This window comes from Pectinophora gossypiella, chromosome 1 (assembly GCF_024362695.1).
Source record: "Pectinophora gossypiella chromosome 1, ilPecGoss1.1, whole genome shotgun sequence".
NCBI classification, from domain to species: domain Eukaryota; kingdom Metazoa; phylum Arthropoda; class Insecta; order Lepidoptera; family Gelechiidae; genus Pectinophora; species Pectinophora gossypiella.
Window position 1 is genome coordinate 7748865 of NC_065404.1, and position 23249 is coordinate 7772113.

Here is a 23249-nt window from a genome sequence, read left to right on the forward strand (position 1 = left end):
CCAATGCACCGTGAAATTTTCAATATAAACAATAATATAATTAGACATATAAAAAATAACTTAGTTGTAAACAATATAAAAACATATTTAATTTTCACAAATCATTCATCATCTCGTAGAACCTCAGACACTCGCGACATACATACGTCCAGTCACTCAGAAACAAATCACACTCTGATGCAAGGTGTGCCCATTTGTAAGTGTTTCATGTGTGTTAGTAAGTAGTCGTTACATGAGCCATGTCAGGGGCCTTTGGCGGCTCAATAGTAACCCTGATACCAGGGGTGATGAAGTTGGTAATTCACCTCACAACCCACAGGATAGAAGAAGAAGTATTTCATGTCCTAGCACCGCTTCGTAATATTTCCTTCCCCATTGTCATCAGTTCAGTCGTAACCTTCTAACAAGAAGTTGTTTCGAATGTGTCACTGCAAATTAGAAATGTCACACTAGTTTTGGATTTGAACTTGAATATTTTAGACCGACCGTTAGTAAGCAGGCTTACATAACAGTCCCGCGGCACCTACCTCCAATGGACTCAAACGAATAAGGTCGTTATAAATAGTCGTACGTCAGACCCCTAAAGTTAGTCTGTACGTTCTAAGGTCGAAATCTATCAAATTCATGACCTATGCATTTATTTTTCAATAAATAGCAGAAAGCACCAGCGCCTATTAAATATTACAACGCTTTTAGCAATTGAAGGCGCGGGTTTGAGGGTACGTTTTTCAAGATGTACATAGGTGTAATCCTCCTATCGACATCAGCACAGCCACAAATCGTCATTGCACTCTTGCAATTTTTCCCTCAATCACAGTTTAGTCCATGAGTTACAACATTTGGTAATTTATCTGCCATCATTACCATATTATTAGGTAATCTCATTGCACAGATAAGTACTTGTTTCATAATTACTTTTGGAAAATGGTCTACTAATTAACTTGGTGGATATCGACGTAATAAATTCCTACCATAGAAGTTAAACGCGCTAGGCTAAAAGTATACTCCGTTGAACTATTTTGGTCTCTTGAAATAGTGGTAGGTACTCAGGACTACGAGAGACCAAGAGTGAGTTCTGCGGATTTAGGTGGCATTAGTATTCGGCTCGATAGCCCATGCGCCGCGGTAATCTTCTAAGTGGAGTGTATATAGGTACAATACAGTTCCTGCGAATCGTATATAAACGCTGCAAGGCCCCCGCGGCGGGCGTAGAGCGCGAACCACTCACACGATCGCACCTCAGTTTCGCGTTCACGTCAAACCATTTTCGATAATTTTAGGTGAACAGTGGTTTTTGTTCCTGTAACAGTTTTTGTGGTATTTGTTACTACGTCAACGGTAAGTGGTGTCCTTTCTAAGCATGTTTCAACCGAATTAAAGACTCTTTAGCGGCAATTTTGAGTCGGTATGTAAGGAAAAACAAGGTACGCTAATTTTAAAACCATTACGAGATTTCGTCTTAATTAGCTATATTTCTCGATTTTTAGCTCTCAAATCAGTCCGATGGTGTTTATTTCAGCAATAAGCGTGTATTTATTTGACCTTCATGACCCGTAAAAGTAGTCTGTTTACCCAAATTGTCGTCGCCAAAAGCCGTTTATAATAAATAAAATTTAATAAATCATCATTGGGATAACGTGTCCTACGAGTGTGACAAACTTAATGAAATAACTTCAAACACTAACCTCCATCATGTTTATTAGGAACATAAAACTATATAAATTTAATTAAACAAATAAATGATTAACAAAACAATATTTGTATCTATCTTATTGGGAATGAGTACTCTTAGGGCCTGCCGACAGTTTGGGCCTTGGGCACATTATCCCAATAAAATATCAATATTAAAATTGTATTTGAATACAAACTAAGCAAAAATATAAACATTCAGCTTACTTTAATTAACAACTGCATGAAAAGCAAAAATATTCAAATCAGTTGTTTTATAATAGCATAACGTTTAATTTAAAAATATTAAATAAATACCTTCAAAAATACCTTACATACCCAATTAGTAAACTAATTAACAGTAATTTAAAGCAATAGTTTATCGTTAAAAATTTGTTGTATTATGTAAATAATGTGCACTTTTATTTTATTTACATTTTACCAATGATAAGGACTGACTGAAATAAAGTAGATAGGTACCTAATTAGTTTATCGCGCACGAGGCGTTTTGATTGTTAAACTATCAGTTATCCTTGTCTTCTCTTCACTCGTGAAAAGATAAAATGACTCAATCTATAGGTACTTAAGTGTTATCGGCTTGAGTATTACTTCGATACATACTTATATTGGGGTGTTTAGTTCACAACTAACAAATATGGATTTAGATCTGAAATAAAAATAATTCATTCATATAATAATAATGAATGTCTGACCGGGGCGGCGCGGGGATATATAGGTACCTATAGGTACGCCTTATAGGCTTAGGGCCTACATAACAAAACTTAACCTACCTACCTACTGTAATTCTAAAACGTAGCTAGAAAATCGGTTTCTGTTAGGTAATAATTGAACTACAATAATACAAGTGTTACATATGCAATTATATTTTTAACATTCAACATGTAGGCAGAGCTTCAAGTCGCTATTTATTTTTTAAGATAATGGCTAAGTAAGTATATAGGAAACTTTAACTCTGCGTCACAGCACGGTATTTCGTAATCAATAACGTTGAAATCGAGGAAAAACATGAATTTGTAGTAAACCGGTAACCCTACATCACTAACCGCGGGTAATCCCTGCGGCTTTTCCTGCTAACGGTCATGCACAGGATTATTTTTTGACGTCACACATACAAAACATGCCTTAATTACGTGCATATTTTATTACCTGTTTACAATATTTGTGAAAAAGTACCTCAGTCAAGTTCTTACCTACTACTTACGCAAAGAAATATTTCAGTAATATATTCAATTACAATTTTCAGCATTTATGAGGTAGCTACTACCTAGTAGCTAAAATACGTAGTATAGATACATATATATACTACGTATTTTCAGTGACAAGTTTTGGATTATTTGTCGATATACAAGTACACGTATAATATAAAACAATTCGTAAATCGCTTTCGTGAATGATACGCAAAAACGCTTCAGATTGATTGGTTTGGTACAGTTCGATGCGGGTCGGTAGCTAGAATCGAGAGGTGTTGACGATGGTGATTTTGAGTGTTGATTGATTGACACTGATTATTTCAGACTAGGTGTCTATAACACATACTTTATTGCACACACAGGAAACGTAAACGAACAGAGATTGAGAAAGGAAGTACTTATCTACGTGAATACCCAAATGGATTTAATTTGGTGATAGTTTATCTTTAAGTGTCTACTTATCATGAAGAGGTAAAGTTTCTAAGATGTTTTTTATGTAGGAGGTAATCTCCAACACTAAGTACTCAGTCATATAGCTAGGCAAAGAGCTGTATCTGTATACACGAATTTCAAACGGGCAGAATTAGGTCTCTTTAAAAGTGACTTGAACTAGATACAATAATTAACAAATATATATTTCCTTATTACGGCTCCGACGTTTGATCAATATAGAATAAGATACCTATATCTTATTCTATATTGATCCTAATATACCAATCGATTGGTACTACATAATTGCAAAATTAGGTGCTACATATATTTGTAGAGTCGCCGTTCATGTTACTGTGCAAGAGGTAGGAGGTATATTAGACAGAGACATGTTTACTATCTCAATTTCACAGAATATTTATGCAGTTTTTAAATAATATACAAAAGACCACGCTTATTTCCCATTGAGGTAGGTACAGTCTATGAATTTTCACTTGATACGTTCTTGACCTATGTACTGTGGTCTTATTTCGCCTCATTCTGTCTCATTGAAAACATCACAATTCATACGAGGACAAAAACATTACTCTGCTGCCAAAATAAATTGCACAACCAATATTAAAATTAAAATATAAAAATAATGTAATTAAGTATCTTAAATAAAGTTAAATAAAAACAACAATTGTCCTTATTGCAAAGAGCAAGTCTAGTGACTCGTGTGCCTGATAATAATTATGTAACAAATAGCTGTTATATTTTTATAATAATTTACTAGATGCGGTAATCCGGCAATACCTTCAGGTTAGGTAAGCTGACCCGATGAAAAAAGGGATAAACGTTGATGAGGTGAAGATAAGTTAAATAGATGTGGGCTCTACCATTATCATTTTACCAAGATGTCCCTGAGCATCAAATTGACATAAGCAAACGAAATGCCCGTGATTTGTTTTAATTTGTTCATCCAATTCAATTTACTTCGGTTTTGCTGGGGTTCATGTTTTGTTATATACTATGTAGTTCTAAAACGAATGAATCTTGGCACTCTACAATATAATTACTAAGTAGCTGTATTTCAGCGATTGCACTACCTCTAATTGTTTTAGAGTCTAATTATTTACCTAGCCTAACTATATTTTCAAGATTTCCCACACAATTACGAGCAATGAATATAAAATTTCAATTCAGTAGACAGATCAAGAAGACATCTCAGAAATGTTTAGTTACAATGTTATTTTTTGCTCGATTGCGTGATTCAGTTGCCTTGGCCCTAACTTTTAAATCTGCGGTTCGACTAATTACCCAAATTAAAACGTCGATACCTACCTTATAATAAGCTTTTTAACTACAAATATGAAGGTAAGTGCAGATTCTGTTTTAATTCATCATCATTGTTTACGGTTGTGACTCTTTTTTTAATATAATGTTGTAATTTGTAAAAATAACTCCGGCCAAGTAGTTAATGCCATCTGCGGCAAATCTACAATAAGTCACGTCAAAAAAAAAAAAAATAATAATAACTAGGGTGTCCCGTATAATATATTCTCGTGGATTTTTTCTTACCGTTAAAGTTACAAAATAGATTAATGCCCAGTAGGTACTAAAGATATGATTTGTTTTTTTAGAAATTGGCATTTATTTTAACTCTCTGTGGATTTAGGAATCCAATTGAATCACAAATTCCCTCGGGTATGTCTACTCTGATAGGTATCGACTTCTTTTTGATTAATTTCATCCCGCGGAGGCCCGTGGTGTTCTATGATTTCATGTTTAAATCTCGTCTTCACATACGTCGTCTTTAAAAGATTTATATTTTATGCTTTTTCATGAATTTTTGGGATATACCTACTTAAGGCCGCTTACTCTGAACACCTACCTATTCCGATAAATATAATGTGCAAGGGTATTGCATGTTGACATCAATGTATAGGTAGGCTTAGTTATTAATATGTTTAGATATGTATCTGTCTATAATAAGTACTTATATATATCTGGTACATACCTCTGTCCTTTCTGGTTATAGCACGAGGCGGAAATAAGATCGAAAACGGATATTAATGGTCTAGGAAGTTATTTATAGAGACGTTTTATCAAGTTCATAAACGTTCTTTGGTTGCCTGGAAGAGATTGCTATTTAGCAATGTTCTTCTTCTACCGCGTGGGTTGTGTGGTGGATGACCAATATCAGTAATAAACCCACGTATACTTTTTACTGCATTTCTCTTTTGTTTTGTATTTCTGTATTTAAAATTGTGCGTGAAAAAAGTATGTTATGTTTGATCATTCGGAGGGACTAGAATTTACTACTCCATTGTGGGTTAGTGGAGTGGAAATATGGGTTAGCCAACCCAGCTGCCAAAATGTTCAATTCTGACTTTGGTTAGGACAATGGCTTTACGAATCGAGCTTCTAAACGATCAACCATTTAATGATTGACCACACTCAAGATTGATGTGAACAATCGAACGCCAGTGGGTTACGAGCTCAATGAAAATTATAAAGAAAATTCCTAGACACTATCATTGACATGGATACCATTCAATTTTATTCTTTTGTATTAGATTTCAAGAAATAGTAACATTTACGGGCTTGTTAACTCAATTATCTAGATAATAAGGTTTATTTACATTTTACGTGACAGTAAAACTGCACTCATTGTGTAAATTAAATTTGTATTTTGTTATACTCTATAGCAAACCGAGCCTCCTATTCTATGTGGTGATAGAAAACTGCAACACGCAAAACAATACTTTCTATTGGGGTGAGCAGAGCAGAATTTGAATTTTTGATCAGTCGTCAGTAGACAACCTGACCAACAACTCTTTATATCATGAGAATGGTGCAACAGAAAATCGCTTACAATTATTGGTTTAATTATAATAGACATCTACAGGATGGTAAATCATTCTGGTTCAAGTTTCTCTTTTCGCCCCTGACCATGCAGTATATTTATTTATATTTACCATGCACGGGATTTAATACAAATAAGCGGAAATAGAGGTCCTTTAAGGAACCGATTAAATTATGACTTCACAATAAAATTAGCTAAGGTAAACGCTCCTATTACCGCCAGGTTAAGCTATGCTCTGATTACCTCTCAGAAATTAAGTACTTCTGTATTTGCTAGTGCAGCTTATTTATTTTATTTGTATTGTTATGACTGTCTTCTGCTAAATACATCAAGAATTTTTAATTTTGAGTGAATAAATTGGATAAAAAAATATTTTATGTCCGAAAACTCACTTTCCTCTATTACCGCCACATAAATTGCGGTTTCTTTCTATTACCGCCTTTGCTGCATCGAATACCGCCAACGAGATATCTAACCAACTATTCAGGTACAATAAAATACTTTATTTTAAAAAAAAGTTGTTTTTACCACTGTTAATGTAGTTAATAGATACATAAATTGGGAAGGCACTATCTCTCAAATACAGGTTCACCTAGTTTGAAAGACAGCGTTCCAACAAAAACTGTAAACGAACTGTTTTCAATAATCATCATCATCAACAGCCGTATGACGCCCACTGCTGGGCATAGGCCTCCCCCAAGGATCTCCACAACGATCGGTCCTGCGCTGCCCGCATCCAGCGGCTTCCCGCCACCTTCACCAGATCGTCGGTCCACCTTGTAGCGGGCCAACCCACTGAGCGTCGTCCGACACGTGGTCGCCACTCCAGAACCTTTCCGCCCCAGCGGCCATCGGTTCTCCTCGCTATGTGTCCTGCCCACTGCCACTTCAGTTTTGCAATTCTCCGAGCTATGTCCTGCGGATTCTCCTGCGGATCTCCTCATTTCTGATTCGATCAAGCAGGGAAATACCGAGCATAGCTCTCTCCATTGCCCGCTGAACGACACCGAGCCTCCTCACGAGACCCATAGTAAGCGGCCACGTCTCACTGCCGTAGGTCATCACTGGCAACACGCGCTGGTCAAAGACTTTCGTCTTGAGACACTGGTATTTTGGACGAGAAGATATTCCGCAACTTCCCGAACGCTGCCCATCCGAGTTGGATCCGACGAGAGATCTCTTTCTCGAAGTTGGACTTACGTAACTGGATTATTTGTTCTAGGTAAATGTACTGGTCTACAACTTCGAGTGTAACATTCCCAACCTGAACTGGAGTGGGTGCGACATGGTCGTTGGACAAATTTTTTGTCTTTGCCATGTTCATGCTAAGACCCACTCGTTGGGATGCGTTACTGAGATGCTCGAGCATGGTGTTCAGTTCTTCCAGGGTCTCAGCCATTAGGACTATATCATCGGCAAATCGAAGGTGCGTCAGGTACTCACCGTTGATGTTGATGCCAAATCCTTTCCAGTCCAGAAGCTTAAAAATATCCTCCAATGCAGCAGTGAACAGTTTCGGAGAGATGACATCTCCCTGTCTCACTCCTCGCTGCAGTTGGATCGGATTAGAGCTCTGGTTCTGTACTCGAACTGACATAGTGGCATTTTGGTAGAGGTCCCTTAGCTTTTCGATAGTTGTACCTATGGTTCACTTGGCACCTCTGAAGAGACTGCAACACCGCTCAGGTCTAGATCGAATCAAAGGCTTTCTCATAGTCCACAAACGCCAAGCAAAGTGGCAGATTATACTCTTCGGTCTTCTGTATAACCTGCCGCAGCGTATGGATGTGGTCTATGGTGCTAAAGCCTTTTCGGAAACCGGCTTGTTCGGGAGGCTGGAAGTCGTCAAATCTGCAAGCGAGACGATTCGTAATGACCCTCGAAAACAACTTGTAGACATGGCTCAGAAGCGAGATAGGTCTGTAGTTCTTCAGTAGGGCTTTATCACCTTTCTTGAAGAACAGGACCACCTCGCTTCCGCTCTATGCCCTCTGCGTTTTGCCCTGAAATATAACGGAATTGAAGAGCCTCTGGAGGGCTTTGAGTATTGGCGTTCCGCCCGCTCTCAGAAGTTCTGCTGTGATTCTGTCATCTCCTGCCGCTTTGTTGTTTTTGAGCTGTTTGAGGGCCATCCTAATCTCGTACAGGCTGACGTCCGGGATATCTTCAGTGTAGTGTCGGGTAAGCTTGGCTCGAGGGTCTCAAGCCATGCTTTCGCCTGATGTTTTCGTGGAATATAGCTGTCTATAGAAACTCCCAATCTCCCTCAGGATTTCGGGAGTCGACGAAATGATTCTGTATGAGGAGTTTTCAATAAACTTTATTGTTATTTTTTTATTAACTGAATTATGACATAAACTACAGAAAAATCTTTTGGTTTCATAGATTTATATACATAATTGACGTCTGTCTCTGTCCGTCCGTCTGTCCATCCGTCTGTCTCTGTCTATCCGTCTGTCTCTGCCGGTCCGTCTGTCTCTGTCCGTCCGTCTGTCTCTGTCCGTCCGTCTGTCTCTGTCTGTCCTTCTGTCTCTGTCTATCCGTCTGTCTCTGTCCGTCCGTCGGTCTCTGCCTGTCCTTCTGTCTCTGTCTGTTCTTCTGTCTCTGTCCGTCCGTCTGTCCCTGTCCGTCCGTCTGTCTCTATCTGTCCGTCCGTTTCGGTCTGTTCGTCCGTCTGTCTCTACCTGTCCGTCCGTTTTGGTCTGTCCGTCCGCCTCTGTCAGTCCGAAGAATAATGTATCACCCTGTCTATAAATCATAAGAGGGAATCTATGGTGGCGGTAATAGAAACATGTATGTAATTTCTGTGTTTCAATTTCCGCCACATAAAAATTAGCCTTAAGAAAACAAATAAATATTCAAAATGAGAGCTACGTATGTAATAACCAGTTTCAAAGCATATTTTAATAAATATATAAAGTATTTAAATTAGAAATTCATAATTACTTCAACTATTTGTTCATACATTTCTTAAAAAAATACATTAACTGATATACAGCACAGGATACTTGAATTCCACCAAATATGTGGCGTTAATAGATTTTAATATAGTTCATGAACCATACTATAAAATAAGATGATAACATTATGAATGATTGGGCATGTTACCTTAAATAACTAAAAAATACAAATATCATACAAATATCGATCGCCGCCATAGGTGGCGGTAATAGTAACCAAACTGCAAATGTATGCTTCTATCACCGCCACATTTTAAAACTCAAATTAATCATTTAAAACTAACACAAATATCAAATATAGCATGCTTTTTCAGTTCTTAAACGTATTAACAAGTAGTTATAATTACTAAAATGAAGAAAAATATGTTTTATCGGACACAAAACCTTAAGAAAAAAATGTTGTATGCTTATGCATTTCAGTAGTGGCTTGTATGGAGCGCGTTGCTTGTGCGGACACTGCACACTTACAGACCAATCACAAATTAGACTGTTGTTGCCCACGCTCAGGGGTATGTTCGTTTCATGGTCAATTAATACATGTATCTTTTGACATTTGAATCAATTTTCTAACTCGGACACAATTAAAAATATCCGCAATTTAAAAAAGGTGGCGGTAAACGATGTCGATTTTTGGGTGGCGTTAATAGGAGCGTTTACCTTATTGCGATTTTCCGTCATCATAAAGGTCTGTACAATAGCGAATTATTCGATAATGGGCAGTGGAGTTTATTGTAAGCGGACGACGGTAGACCCGAGGTCCTACGATAACCTCGCACCACTTGTCGTGGTTGCGCAAACGCCGTTCTATCGGCATTGAGCGGGGTTCCGACGCCGCTGCCAGCTCCTTGCGACTGTGATAACTACACCTCCAGGCTAGTTGGTGACATTCTTATAAAAACTAACTAATTAGGACTGGAAATTACTTAAGCACTACTGAACCTTTTGTTCAAACCTCGCTGGGTTTAATAAAACTTTATAACGAAAATTTTAAATAATTGTAGCACCTACCTACTTAAGAGGTTCTCTCAAGGACGCAACGATATTCAAATTCCTGAAGAACCAGTTTCATTGTATTCGCCCAAGATAAATCATTTGTTTATGCCTAACAATAATTTATCTTTAAAACCTGGTGATATAAGACTTTTGCTATAGAGCGAAATATGTAAATGTGCGGTATTAAACCTTCAGTTTGGTGGTCCTTTGTTGGTTAAATGGTCCAAAAGGTTCCTAATCACAATAGTGAGAAAAGAGGTCCGGCCTATTCGTTGAATTCTAGTTGAAAACGGCTTAAAAACTCTAGTAGTAGCTACCTTCGTGCGATAAGGATCTAGAGGATTCCAGGGCCTATATTCGAGGATATATTCTGCGTATCTAATAACTGTGTTTTTTGCATCTTAGGACTTACAATGACGGAGCAGGATTTGAAATTGAACATAGGTTTGGTTTTAACTTTTAACAAATAGTAATTCTTTATTTGTGTATAATGTAGGTAGGTATTATTATGCTTGTGTGCAGTAGCCAAGGTTGCTATTTTTTGTTTTATTTAGATGTCTTTGAATATCAAGAGTTAATTAGGCGTTATATTTTGCGTTTCACTTTAGTATTATAAATGTGGGAATTAATTGTTTTGTTTGCAATTTGTATAATATACGTTTTCTTTTTAGCTTTCGGCACTGTAAATCTTGTCTATAAATGCCTATACCATAGTTATAAATCTCTATTCATTCTTTTTCAGAAACGATGGAGGCTGGAGATTTCAAAGACTTCGCTAAGGCGATGACTGACTACATCGCAGAGTATTTGGAGAATATTAGAGAAAGGTAATAAAACAACTAAGTATATACAATAGCCGTAGAAAGGTTAGGTGTATTCAAGATATTTGCAAATTCAGAGGCTAAGTTGTTACCCACACCCCACCCCACCCACTGCATTCACATTGGCGAACTATTGAAAAAATAGTCTTGTTCAACTGTTCGAATAGAAAGTCAGAGTTATATACTTAGTAGTTAGTTTCGAAATATAAGAGCCCCTAACAAGTTGTAGCTAAGGGTGGGTGGTTATACCTCCACCGATTAATGAGGGGTGGCAATGGTGGCATGCACACGACTAAGGGACGTATTCAGGGTGTCTAGAACCTGCCAATATCCAAAATTTTAAGTAATTCATAGTAATTGGGTTGATAATTAGCAAGTAATTCTTCCTTTTTATCTCACACAAATTTTAGCCTCCTTGACATTGTTTAGTCGATTATGATATACACAAAAACTAGCTCTATCTTTTTCTTGCACTTATCGTAAGTAAACTACATCACAGCACTATTTTTAAAACCGTCAAACTCAATAGACGACCCTATTACTCTAGCCATAGAGGCAGCCAATCAGCTCGCGACACCAAACACTTCAGGACCCCCATACCGACCCCGCCGGCGTGGTCGACGATTTCCCTTATTCAGCGCTTATCGCTATCGACCCACTAGGGTCGATTAATTCTTTCAAATATTTTTCCTCTCCGACGACGCCCTGAGCCGAGGTTTGCGCCCAACTGGGCACCCTCAGGCCTGTTGTCTTAAACGTTGTATCGGGTGAGAGCCTTCAGCGCTCCCCATTTGTCCGGCCAAGTAGTTAATGCCATCTGCGGCAAATCTACAATAAGTCACGTTAAAAAAAAAATCAAACTCAATTAAAATTTAGTTTCGTTCGTCAAAATCAAAATGAATAAAAGACGTGATTTACGATAATTCGATGTCAATTTCAGACAAGTGGTTCCGTCCGTGAAGCCGGGCTACCTTCGGCCGCTGGTGCCGGAACAGGCCCCGGAGAAGCCTGAACCCTGGACCGCGGTGATGGCAGACATCGAGCGAGTCGTCATGTCTGGCGTCACGCACTGGCACTCGCCTCGCTTCCACGCTTACTTCCCTACCGCCAACTCGTATCCAGCCATCGTAGCTGATATGCTGAGCGGTGCCATCGCTTGTATTGGGTTTACTTGGGTAATTATCTCTTACAATTAGTATTCTTTATTTGGTTTGAGCTTTGGGTCACCCCTAGACGACGTATTAAATAGTTTTTTCGCGTTTTATTGGGTCAAAATTCTGTGTTCCGGAAAGTAGGTAGGTAGCGTAAAAATAACTCAACATAATACAACATACCATCACGCCTGTATCCACGATGGGGTAGACAGAGGTGCATATCATTATTCTCTACACACGATCGTGTGCGTCAAGCTAGCGGCCTCAAAAAAAAAAATGGGCACGAAAAAATAATTTGACCATACCAAAAAATAGTACTCTTATTGAAAAAATAGTACCTGTTGTAAAAAAATTAGTACCATCACGGTTCTGGATTAATAGCCATGTTTTATTGCACTTGCTAGCTTGACGGTGAGCGAAATTTGGCGAGAGTTAACGACAAGGTCTTTCGCTTTGATTTAAACGCCAAAAAATAGTATCGAAATAGTACTCACCCCCTGCAAAATACCGAAAGTAGTACTTCAACGGTTCCAAAGTTATAAAGGTAGTTCTTTGATCCCGCTAGCTTGACGTTTTGAAAATACCTATTATCTGGGGAATGCTTGCATACTTCAGTTTGTAACTAATGTCAATAAACTCGTATGAAATAGTACTCCCTACCATCATAATTTGGACCTGATTCTCTTTGTAGAAATATGTCAAAAAGTCATTATCGGATCAAAATTATGATGGTAGGGAGTACTATTTCATACGAGTTTATTGACATTAGTTACAAACTGAAGTATGCAAGCATTCCCCAGATAATAGGTATTTTCAAAACGTCAAGCTAGCGGGATCAAAGAACTACCTTTATAACTTTGGAACCGTTGAAGTACTACTTTCGGTATTTTGCAGGGGGTGAGTACTATTTCGATACTATTTTTTGGCGTTTAAATCAAAGCGAAAGACCTTGTCGTTAACTCTCGCCAAATTTCGCTCACCGTCAAGCTAGCAAGTGCAATAAAACATGGCTATAAATCCAGAACCGTGATGGTACTAATTTTTTTACAACAGGTACTATTTTTTTCAATAAGAGTACTATTTTTTGGTATGGTCAAATTATTTTTTCGTGCCCATTTTTTTTTGAGGCCGCTAGCTTGACGCACACTAACGATCTCAGTTACCAATAACATAATCTACCTATAATTCTGATTGTTATTGAGTTTATAAGCATAAGTAAACTGTAACCAAAATGTTATTTCGCTCAAAGTAAACAAGCAAATAATTGTTGTTATTGCAATTGTATTTCTTGAGAAAACGCTGTTGTTTGGACACCAATTATGGATGGATCGTTTTTCTCGCACAGCCAGAAATAGACTACTTAAATTATTATTTAAATAACCGAAAGACAATGACATTAATGAAAGTTGTTTTTATGTCCGGTCAAGGTCCGGTCGCTTTACACTACAGAATTCTGTGAACCAATGCCAGTGTCAATGTTGTGAGTTAAGTATGTATACGAGTCACTCAAGGCGGACGAGGAAAACCAGTGTATTTAGAGTATCGATATGGGTATATAGGCATTACTACGTACGCTGATCTACGCCAATTCAACACAATGACGTAGTATTATTCTTTATTCTATGACAATGATAACCCGGCTCAAGGTCAATGTAGATATTTTAAACCTGAGGATATAGAGTCGTATAAAATTTTATACGACTTCGACCACATTATTATGCTAAAAGCAATTTATTTATCTATAATAAAGAAGTAGTTTGTTTGTAGAGGATAATCTCTGAATTTGCTAAATCGACTTTGAAAATCATTTAACCAGGAGAAACTACATTATTCCTGAGTGCTACAGGCGGTAATGTGCTGTACCCGGGAATGTTCCCGTTGTAAAAACTCTTTAATAGTAAGGACACTGGCTGCTATTCTTTCATATCTGCTTAAAGGTTAGGTAATAAAGCTCTTTTTACATAAGTTTTGCGCCTTTTTTACTGTCGGGAATGTTCCCAAAGTGTGAACATTCCCGGGAGCGGCACGTTACTGGCTACAGGCCACTTAGGTATATTCGAAATGCGAATTCCATGAAGATGGAGTCGCGGGCGGAAAGCTAGTGTCTGGGTATATAAAGCCTCGTCCCCACTAGGCGACATAGGTATATAGCAAGCACTGTATATTATATTTGATGATTCTGAGTTAATAACAAGTGGAATTTCCTGTCGGAAAATACATATATTTTTTTAATTATTTTCAGTTCCATAAATTTTGAGACGGAAAATTCCGCTTGATATCAACTCAGAATTATGGTCTGAATCATCACTCGAAAGTGTTCGTTACGATGTCACTAACGCCCTGAGTAAATATGTTCGATACACATGTCGCCTAGTGGAGACGAGGCCTTTAAATATACTTAGACACTTAGCCTTCCGCCCGCGACTCCATTCTCTTGGAAATCGCATTTCGAATATACCTAAGTAGCCTGTAGCTAGTGACGTATTTCAATTTGGCCTTTTTAACCCCGTAGATCGAAAACTTCTGACTCGAACGGCATTCGAACTTCGAATCCGCCAATTCTTGCCAAGGATTGATAGGTAACACCGCTCTCATCTATTCCATGCGATTTCTTCGATTTGTAACGTTATTATGCCGGATTTATGATGTACCAAATATGAGTTTTAAACATGTTTTAAAACCTAAATGTAATCCGGCTATACAGGTTGTTAGAAGCTGCAGAGTAATTTTAGACGGATGAGACGTTCGAATCAAAGTGTAACTGTGTCACCAACTGAATAAAGATATTTTTGAATTTGAATAATTCAGATGACGATCAGTCAAGAGCCGTCTCATCACATTATTTTTTATTTCGTAAATCATCATTCGCACATACCGGCTTAACAGAAAGTAATCAATGACTCTTATGGAATATTATGTTGTCTTCATCTGTAAATAATTACAAAACCACTCCGAAAATATGTGTAAATTGCTAAATGCAACGTTTGTGTGCTTTGCAGATCGCGAGCCCTGCGTGCACTGAACTGGAGGTCGTGATGTTGGACTGGCTGGGCCAGATGTTGGGCCTTCCTGAGTCATTTCTGGCACGATCTGGCGGCGAGGCCGGTGGTGTTATTCAGGGCACTGCCAGTGAAGCTACCCTGGTAGCCCTGCTTGGAGCTAAGGCCCGCACCATGCAGCGCGTGAAGGAGCAACACCCTGAATGGAGTGACACGGACATCCTCGCCAAACTTGTCGGTTATTGTAACAGTAAGTAAGCTATTTATATTTATGAATTTGCCTTCGTTCTCCGAGCCCTTTTGGTCAATATCTCTTTTGATTATTCCAGCCTGATTTGTGGATAGTACGCGTTTTAAGTTAAAAATGTTAATTATTAATACATTACCGTGATTTCTCTTAGTAGGTACATGATTATTATTTTCTGTTTTAGAACAAGCCCATTCGTCAGTAGAGCGCGCAGGCTTGCTTGGCGGTGTGAAACTAAGAAATCTCAAACCTGATAATAAGAGGCGCCTTCGAGGAGATATTCTAAGGGATGCCATCGAGGAGGACCTTCGTAATGGTCTTATACCATTTTATGTAAGGTTTTATATCTTTATTACATTACTAATTAATTCGGAAGATCTGTTTTTATGATTATTTTTATCTATTTTCTCTCGTTGCAGGTTGTAGCGACCTTGGGCACCACATCATCTTGTGCATTCGACGCACTGGATGAAATAGGCGATGTATGCACTGAACACGGTGTGTGGCTTCACGTAGACGCGGCTTATGCCGGCTCCGCTTTCATCTGCCCAGAATATCGCTACCTGATGAAGGGCATTGAGAAAGCAGACTCCTTTAACTTCAATCCTCACAAGTGGATGCTTGTTAACTTCGATTGTTCTGCGATGTGGCTCAAGCAGCCTCGCTGGATCGTTGACGCGTTCAACGTCGATCCTTTGTATTTGAAACACGACCAGCAAGGTTCTGCTCCGGACTACCGTCACTGGCAAATTCCTCTTGGCCGCAGATTCAGAGCACTCAAGTTGTGGTTTGTCTTGAGACTTTACGGAGTCGAAAATCTGCAGAAGCACATTAGAAAACACATTGCACTGGCACATCTCTTTGAGAAGTTGTGCACTGACGATGAAAGATTTGAACTGTACGAAGAGGTGACGATGGGACTGGTTTGCTTTAGGCTGAAGGGGAGCAATGAACTCAACGAAGAGCTACTCCGGCGTATCAATGGCCGCGGAAAGATCCACCTCGTTCCTTCAAAAATCGATGAGGTATATTTCCTTAGATTGGCCATATGCTCACGTTTCTCAGAAGAAAGTGACATTCATATCTCTTGGGAGGAAATAAAGGCGTCTGCTGAAGAAGTGCTGAAAAGCTTTGTACAAAAGTAAGGCAAGAATAAAGTAAAAAGAATATAAAGTAGTGGTAAATATTTAAAGTATTTAAACGTTGATAATACTTACTACATTTTATTATATACTAAGTAGGACCAATTTATCTAACTAAACTATTGATATGGATGTTATGATGCCGCTTGATTTCAGGCGTTTCAAGGTTTTTGGCGCTGATAATGCTATAAAATTACAAAAATATTATATTTAAGTAGTGATACTGTAATTTGACAATATTTATTACTTACGTGGGAATAATGTATATTTTTATGTGATTTGTTATACCTACCTACTTAATAATTTTTGACTTATATATGAGATATATCTAATATTATATGAGATAGGTATCGATGTACTACCTGTTTTAAGCGTAGAATAGAATATAATAGGTATAAACAATGTATACATACATTATACATGTTATGAATAGGTGAAAAACTATTTTGAAACAAATCGAAATAGCGATAACACATCAATAGCTTACATCATCGGGGGCTCATTTTTGTCTATGACTTAAATATACTTAAACGAACAATAACGACATTAAATGTGATACCTATACCTGTGTGTTTATATTTATTAAATTGTCTTGTTGCTGTAGCATGTGTTCAATGTATATTTATTGATAAATAAAATATAAACTTCCTACACACAGAAGTTTTATTTTAGTGTAGAAACAAACAGTGAAAGGTTAATTGGTTTTACACGCGGCGCATCTTATACTAAAGTTGTAATCTATACGTAAACCATGTATAACAAAAACGACTATTGCCGCATTTATACCAGAATTTATGCTAGCATAATGAAGGTTGAGGAGGAACCTGAAAAGATAGGATGGAAGTACAAAGTTACCAACATAAACCTCAGCGATAGATACCTATAGGTAGGTAGGTACATAGATTTACCAAAATAGAAGAAAAACGTCTGCGCAATTATATTGTACCTACTTATTGCTGAATTTGCTGATAGCTTTTTAAAAGGCACTGACATTTTATATAGAATAAAAGCGGTCGTAGATATGACCATGAGACTGGTTTACTTCAGACTGAAGCGAAGCAATGACCTCAACGAGAATTTACACCGGCTATCAACGGCCTTGGAAATATGTGCCTAGTCTAAAAATACATGTAGTTCAACAAGGTGACGAAATATGAAAATCAAGTAATACCTCTATTAGTCCACGGAAAAATAGCGATGGCCATTAACGCATTTAAAAACAATAACAACGAAATCTTCTTCCTTTTGCTCTGTGGTGTGACATATGTCTCAATAACTAGATAATAAGGACAAAATTCAAAATTCGGTGTGATGTAAAATTAAAACAGTAAATGGCCATAACTTTCCTTAATTATTTATTTATATCAATATGAAAGTGTTGTTAAAAGGAGGCCTCCGCATCACGATAAAATGTTTGGAATCAAGGGAAGGGAAGAGAGCGGCTCGGCTCTTCCGGCGTACGATGAGTAGCGCATTGGGCTCGCCGCAGGAGCAGTGCATCATGGACTCGTGCAGCATCAACCCCACCTGCCAGGAGCCGCGCGTCATCATCGTGGGTGCCGGCATGGCGGGGCTCTCCGCCGCGCACCGCCTCACACAGTGCGGGATACGCAACTTTGTCGTTCTCGAGGCTAAAGAGAGGTGACCCAATAATACTCAACTCACTGTAGCTTATTTAACTAAATCCAAAATCAGAAACATTTAATATCAAATCCAATTTCAGGCCTGGTGGACGAATCCACTCATGCTGGCTTGGAGATGCTGTCATCGAAATGGGTGCAGAGTGGATTTATGGCGCTTCTTTACCTAATTCCGTCTACACACTAGCATCTCATGATCGATTACTGCAATCACCGTTACCCCGACTGGATCAATCCCGCGGTTTGTTCTGTACTAGCGAAGGAAGAGCAGTAGATTTACCCGTTACAATAACAGCTTACCACACCTTCCGACAAATAGAACAACAAGCTGCGAATTTATTTAGATTAGGCGGAGAGAGGATGCACGGGACTCTGCTTAATTTTATCGGTCTAAGAATACAACAAGAACTGCACAACTTTCCCGAGGACCAGAGATATGACGCCGCTCGAGTAATGTTCGGTTTAACCAATATTTTGAGGAATAGATGCGGTGATGACTTGTCTCTTGTCAGTGCAGATCAGTACGGTAGTTATATAGAACTACCTGGCGGGAATGTTCGCGTTCCACTCGGATTTGTTGGTGTAATGGCACCTTTGCTCCGAGGACTGCCTGACAATAGCATACGATATAACAAGGCGGTGAGTGTGATCCGCTGGGGCAGTGGCCAGACGGGCGAAGGCCGCGTGCTCATCAAGTGCTGTGACGGTGAAGAGATGTGTGCCGATTACGTTATCATAACATTGTCGCTCGGATGTCTTAAATGTCAGGCTGATAAACTGTTTGCACCACCTCTTCCGGTGTGTAAATTGGATGCAATTTGCAATCTCGGCTTTGGCCTAAGTGACAAAGTATTCCTGGAATATGCTGAACCATTTTGGGTATGCCATGAAGGTAATTTAAAATTAGGATGGTCCGCCGAAGAGCTTGCGAATAGATCAGACTGGACAAGAGGCGTAAGCTCTATAGATGAGATGCCAGGCAGCAAACATGTTTTATGCGCCTGGATTTCTGGACAAGAAGCCGCCGTAATGGAATCCATGTCTGAAACTGATGTCGCTGAAGGACTGACACAACTATTACGTAAATTCACAGGCAACCCATGTCTTCCCTATCCTCAAATGATATTACGATCGCGTTGGGCTTCTGATCCACATTTCTGTGGTGCATACTCTTACATGAGTTGTTGCTCTCTGGTTAGTCATCAGTGTGAGCTTGGCACGCCTGTGCCGGGTCCCTGCGAACCCACTCCGCCCGTACTTCTGTTCGCGGGTGAAGCGACCGTGCCTGGTTACTTCGCGACTGTACATGGGGCAAGACTCAGCGGTATCCGTGAAGCTGAGCGTATTATTTTGCTCACAAAAAAATTCGAAGGTCCGCCATGTTAGTCTTATCATGCTGTTCTGTATTTACAAGAGTATTATTCCAAATGACTTGTATGTTGTTCTATAATCGTTTTGTTAATTACGGAATTAGAATAAAAAGTTTATTTAAACAAAACTGGACATTTATTAATTCGTAATAAGTAGGTACATAGGTATGATCCAATGTAATCGATCTGTAATCGATTACGATTATGTCCTTAGAGTTTGCTTACCTTGACATACGACCAAGGCCTCACCTAAAATCACTACGGATGAATTTCAAAGAGATATTTCCGTGTTTCGTACCTACTTTTTAGATCGAATATAATATTTTTTCCGTAGTTGGGTTTTAATTTTTACGTTCGGTGTGGCGTCCCAACATTACGGTGGTGTCGCTAATGAATATTTTTAGCAACAATATATGATCGAAGTTTTGTTAAAGAACGCCTCAAGTCAACCTTATCTATCACACTACATAACGAGAGGCGTGACATGATCGTAATCTGCCTATTTGTAGATAGTGTTAATAGTTAACAGTTCTATTATAAGAGAAAAACATGTTCAAATACAATAATTTATTGATAAGTAATTCGAAAATCGTGGCTAATACAGATTCCTTAACAATCTACCTAAATACAATCTAAGACGATAACTCACACAAGCGTTATTTTTTGCGTCGCCAACACGAAGTGGCTAACAAAAAAACAATAACTAGTTGACATGTTTTTTTTTGTTTGTGGTATGTACTCGAGACACTTCGTTTAATGTAGGTATGTTTTTGATCAGTTTGAATAAATAGGTATTGATAAGTTGAGGAGTCGACGACGTATTTACGTAGGTAGCTAATATTATTAGATTGTAAACACCGTGATTTTATCGATCCAGAACCCGTTGTATAGAAGTAGTAAATAGGTACAAACATTTATTTTATCTAAAAACATTAAGTAGTGAATAAAGTACCTACCTAATTTAGGTAATTTTCTGAGAATATTGCGTGACTCAGATCGCGATAGAATCATTAGTTAATAAATAAAATAATCATTATAATACTGGTTTCATCTTGCTTTACTTAAGATATAAATAATAATAAATCCTGATTTAAATGGAGTGTTTTTTATATCAAATACCGCAAATATCTTTTCTGATATTATTGAGATTCAATTTCTTACATTTATTTATCATAAAATAAGGGAGTAATAATAAAGAAGTTAAATAACATTAAATTTTATGGCAACATTTTGCTTTTAAAGACTATTAAAATACCTACTTATAATTTACAGAACTTAAACATAACATATTTTTTTTGGTTTACTTGGAGGTTTTAACACATTTTTTTACATATTAGGTATCCTAAAATCTTCTAGCATATTAACATTTATATACCTATAACACATTTATAAACAATACTTGAGTCCACTTAGAAAGCTGCCACTGCTTCCAGGTAAAACAAATAAGTCTTCAAATTCAATTGTCACTCTGTGATCTTCATAATATCTGTGTTTATATTCAACAACATATGAATAAGTTAAATGTCTATTTCCAGGCCACACAAAACTAATTTTATGCCATATATCTTTCTTTATAAAGTAAGGTTCAGACAACTCTATATCAACCATAGAGTCATACTCAACTGTATTCATAAAATTGGTGAACTTAATTACTTTCTCATCAGATTCTTCCATAATAGAAACAGATATTTGTTCAGAATATGTCTTTACTGCATCATTGCGAAAGTTAAACACAGGAGCCATCTGGGTTGGTATGCACAAAGATGTTACAAATATGGACTTGTTTGTTCTTATTCTGGAATGAACTGTGTAATTGTTTAAATCTATTATAATAGGAGCTACTGACCTTAGAGGACTACGGTGACAATGGTGCCATTGCAGCTTCAATGGCATTCTTGGGGTGGTAGTGGACCCTAATGAACTTTCTATGAATTCATCTATGGCTTTAGATCCTGTTATCACTTCTTTTATACATATTGATTCTTGTGTTGAAAGTATATTGTTGACATCAGATGTAATTTCATCTAATTCATCCAAAGAAAGTGTAAAAAATCTTAGCAACTTGAACAGCCCACAGTTGGTCAAAAGATCATGTCTCTTGTCAATGGGTGTACTGGTTTGCTGACAATACAATGTTGTCCATTCAAAAACATATTTAATAAGATCTTTTTCCTTTATGTTCATTTGATTACTTTTAAGAACGGTTTTCATGCAAGAAGGTGATATGATTTCCATCTTGTGTTCAAGTAAATATGTTGCATGTTCACAAAACAATTTCAGTGCTGTAGATATCAATTCTTTGTCTTGCATAAATTCTGGGTAATTCAGAATAGTAGTCACATTATCAATACTAACATTTTTCTGAATATAAGTAATACACATATCACTTAACTGTTCAAGGAGATATTTTCTGGAGGCATACAAGAGTTCAAAAGCTTCCTCAATAGAAGTAAGTTCAACCTTATCTGTGTAAATATAATTCAGTAGAAGTTGGAACGTATCCGGTTCAATGTCTGTGATGATAACATTGTTGCTGTTAGACAGTGGTCCATAAAACATCGCCTCAAATACTGGGCTACTGATTCCTAATATTAACTTGTGTGCTTTGAAGTCTTTACCAGATATAGAGAAGCTGCAGTCACTCCACTCATATGAAACTAATAATTTCTTTACTCGATCATATAAACTTGATCGAATAATTTCTTTGGATTTGTAGTCCATCTGTAACAAAGACAAGTGGATACTATTTGTAAAATCTATTTTCAATTGTCTGTAGTTTAAATTTAATGTTTGTTTTAATTTAATGAGGGCAGGCATTGAAGAATTCATAAGGCATATTTTGAAGAATTCATAGGCTGTTGCTGTTCTGCATAAGGGTGCTTCCACATTGTGGGACCCTCCGATTCTAGACAACAGTATCATACATACGGATAGGGACCTGCAGATAGTATCCACATTGTGGGACTGTTTGTTAGGTGCTCTAGGCTACTCTAAACATAGCAATGTTAGCTTAATCAACTGTTGTAATAAATACTGTCTTGCAATAAACGCTGGAGTGGACAACCTTTGGGTTTTTGTTTCTTCGAGTACTCCCCATATAATTTTGTTGTTACCATGTCAAGTAATAACAGCAGATATGCAGTTTTATCTAAACCAAAAATTACATTGTGTACTTGGAGTACTATTCGAATTTCGAATTAAATTAGCAAGAACTAGAACGATTGACGAACAAAATAAATGTATCAAGGAAACAATAAGTTATACATAATATTCAATGTGATTTAGAATTTATAAACAAAAAACTTATTATTAATGGTGTCAACGTCCGGGCATATTGCTCTCCAGTATATTTTACACCAAGTAAAAACTGGTTCGCCCAACCTTGAACTTGATGTGATCGAAAACTTGGGATGTGCGTTCTTTTCAAAGTATATAATGATATAGGATTTTAAATAACGAAACATAATAACACTAACTACGACATTACCTTGGATAAACAAACACTAGAAATCCTTGAATAACACAAAAACTTGTAATAAATCGAGTAAATGTTAAGTTTTACGTACTGTAATATCAGCCAAAGCGTGTTTGCAAACAAAAAAGTTGACATTGACAGTTTGACAGTGACAGCTGATTACCAGTGCTGCCAAACTTAAAAAAAATATTTTGCGTTCATCTCAACGCGTTACATTATGCGATTCATCGGGCACGATGAGGACTTACGTATTTTTAGCTTGTATACTACATCCGATATCTGATAAAGTACA

At 37.6% G+C, this 23249-nt stretch overlaps 3 protein-coding genes across 4 annotated transcripts; 2 read left to right on the forward strand and 1 right to left on the reverse strand.

Annotated features, from left to right (window-relative positions):
• The first annotated feature begins 1185 nt into the window (after positions 1–1185).
• LOC126369511 (aromatic-L-amino-acid decarboxylase) lies at positions 1186–17125 on the forward strand. Its single transcript, XM_050013964.1, has 6 exons — positions 1186–1338; positions 10852–10936; positions 11871–12105; positions 15084–15333; positions 15515–15663; positions 15750–17125. Exons 2-6 carry the CDS (start codon positions 10857–10859, stop codon positions 16473–16475), a joined length of 1440 nt encoding a protein of 479 aa, XP_049869921.1. The 5' UTR covers positions 1186–1338; positions 10852–10856; the 3' UTR covers positions 16476–17125.
• Positions 17126–17964: 839 nt separating this feature from the next.
• LOC126367107 (spermine oxidase-like) lies at positions 17965–19498 on the forward strand. Its single transcript, XM_050010519.1, has 2 exons — positions 17965–18113; positions 18196–19498. Exons 1-2 carry the CDS (start codon positions 17974–17976, stop codon positions 19496–19498), a joined length of 1443 nt encoding a protein of 480 aa, XP_049866476.1. The 5' UTR covers positions 17965–17973.
• A 536-nt stretch (positions 19499–20034) lies between these two features.
• On the reverse strand, positions 20035–23098 carry LOC126369498 (BTB/POZ domain-containing protein 6-A). 2 transcript variants are annotated; one of them, XM_050013942.1, is made up of 2 exons: positions 22970–23098; positions 20035–22203 (listed from the first exon to the last, which is right to left on the reverse strand). In XM_050013942.1, the coding sequence occupies exons 1-2, from the start codon at positions 23090–23092 to the stop codon at positions 20869–20871; spliced, it is 1458 nt and encodes a 485-aa protein (XP_049869899.1). In that variant the 5' UTR covers positions 23093–23098; the 3' UTR covers positions 20035–20868. The 2 variants fall into 2 exon arrangements, with proteins under 2 accessions (XP_049869899.1, XP_049869908.1); XM_050013951.1 differs by having other exon boundaries at positions 23049–23090.
• Positions 23099–23249: the final 151 nt, after the last annotated feature.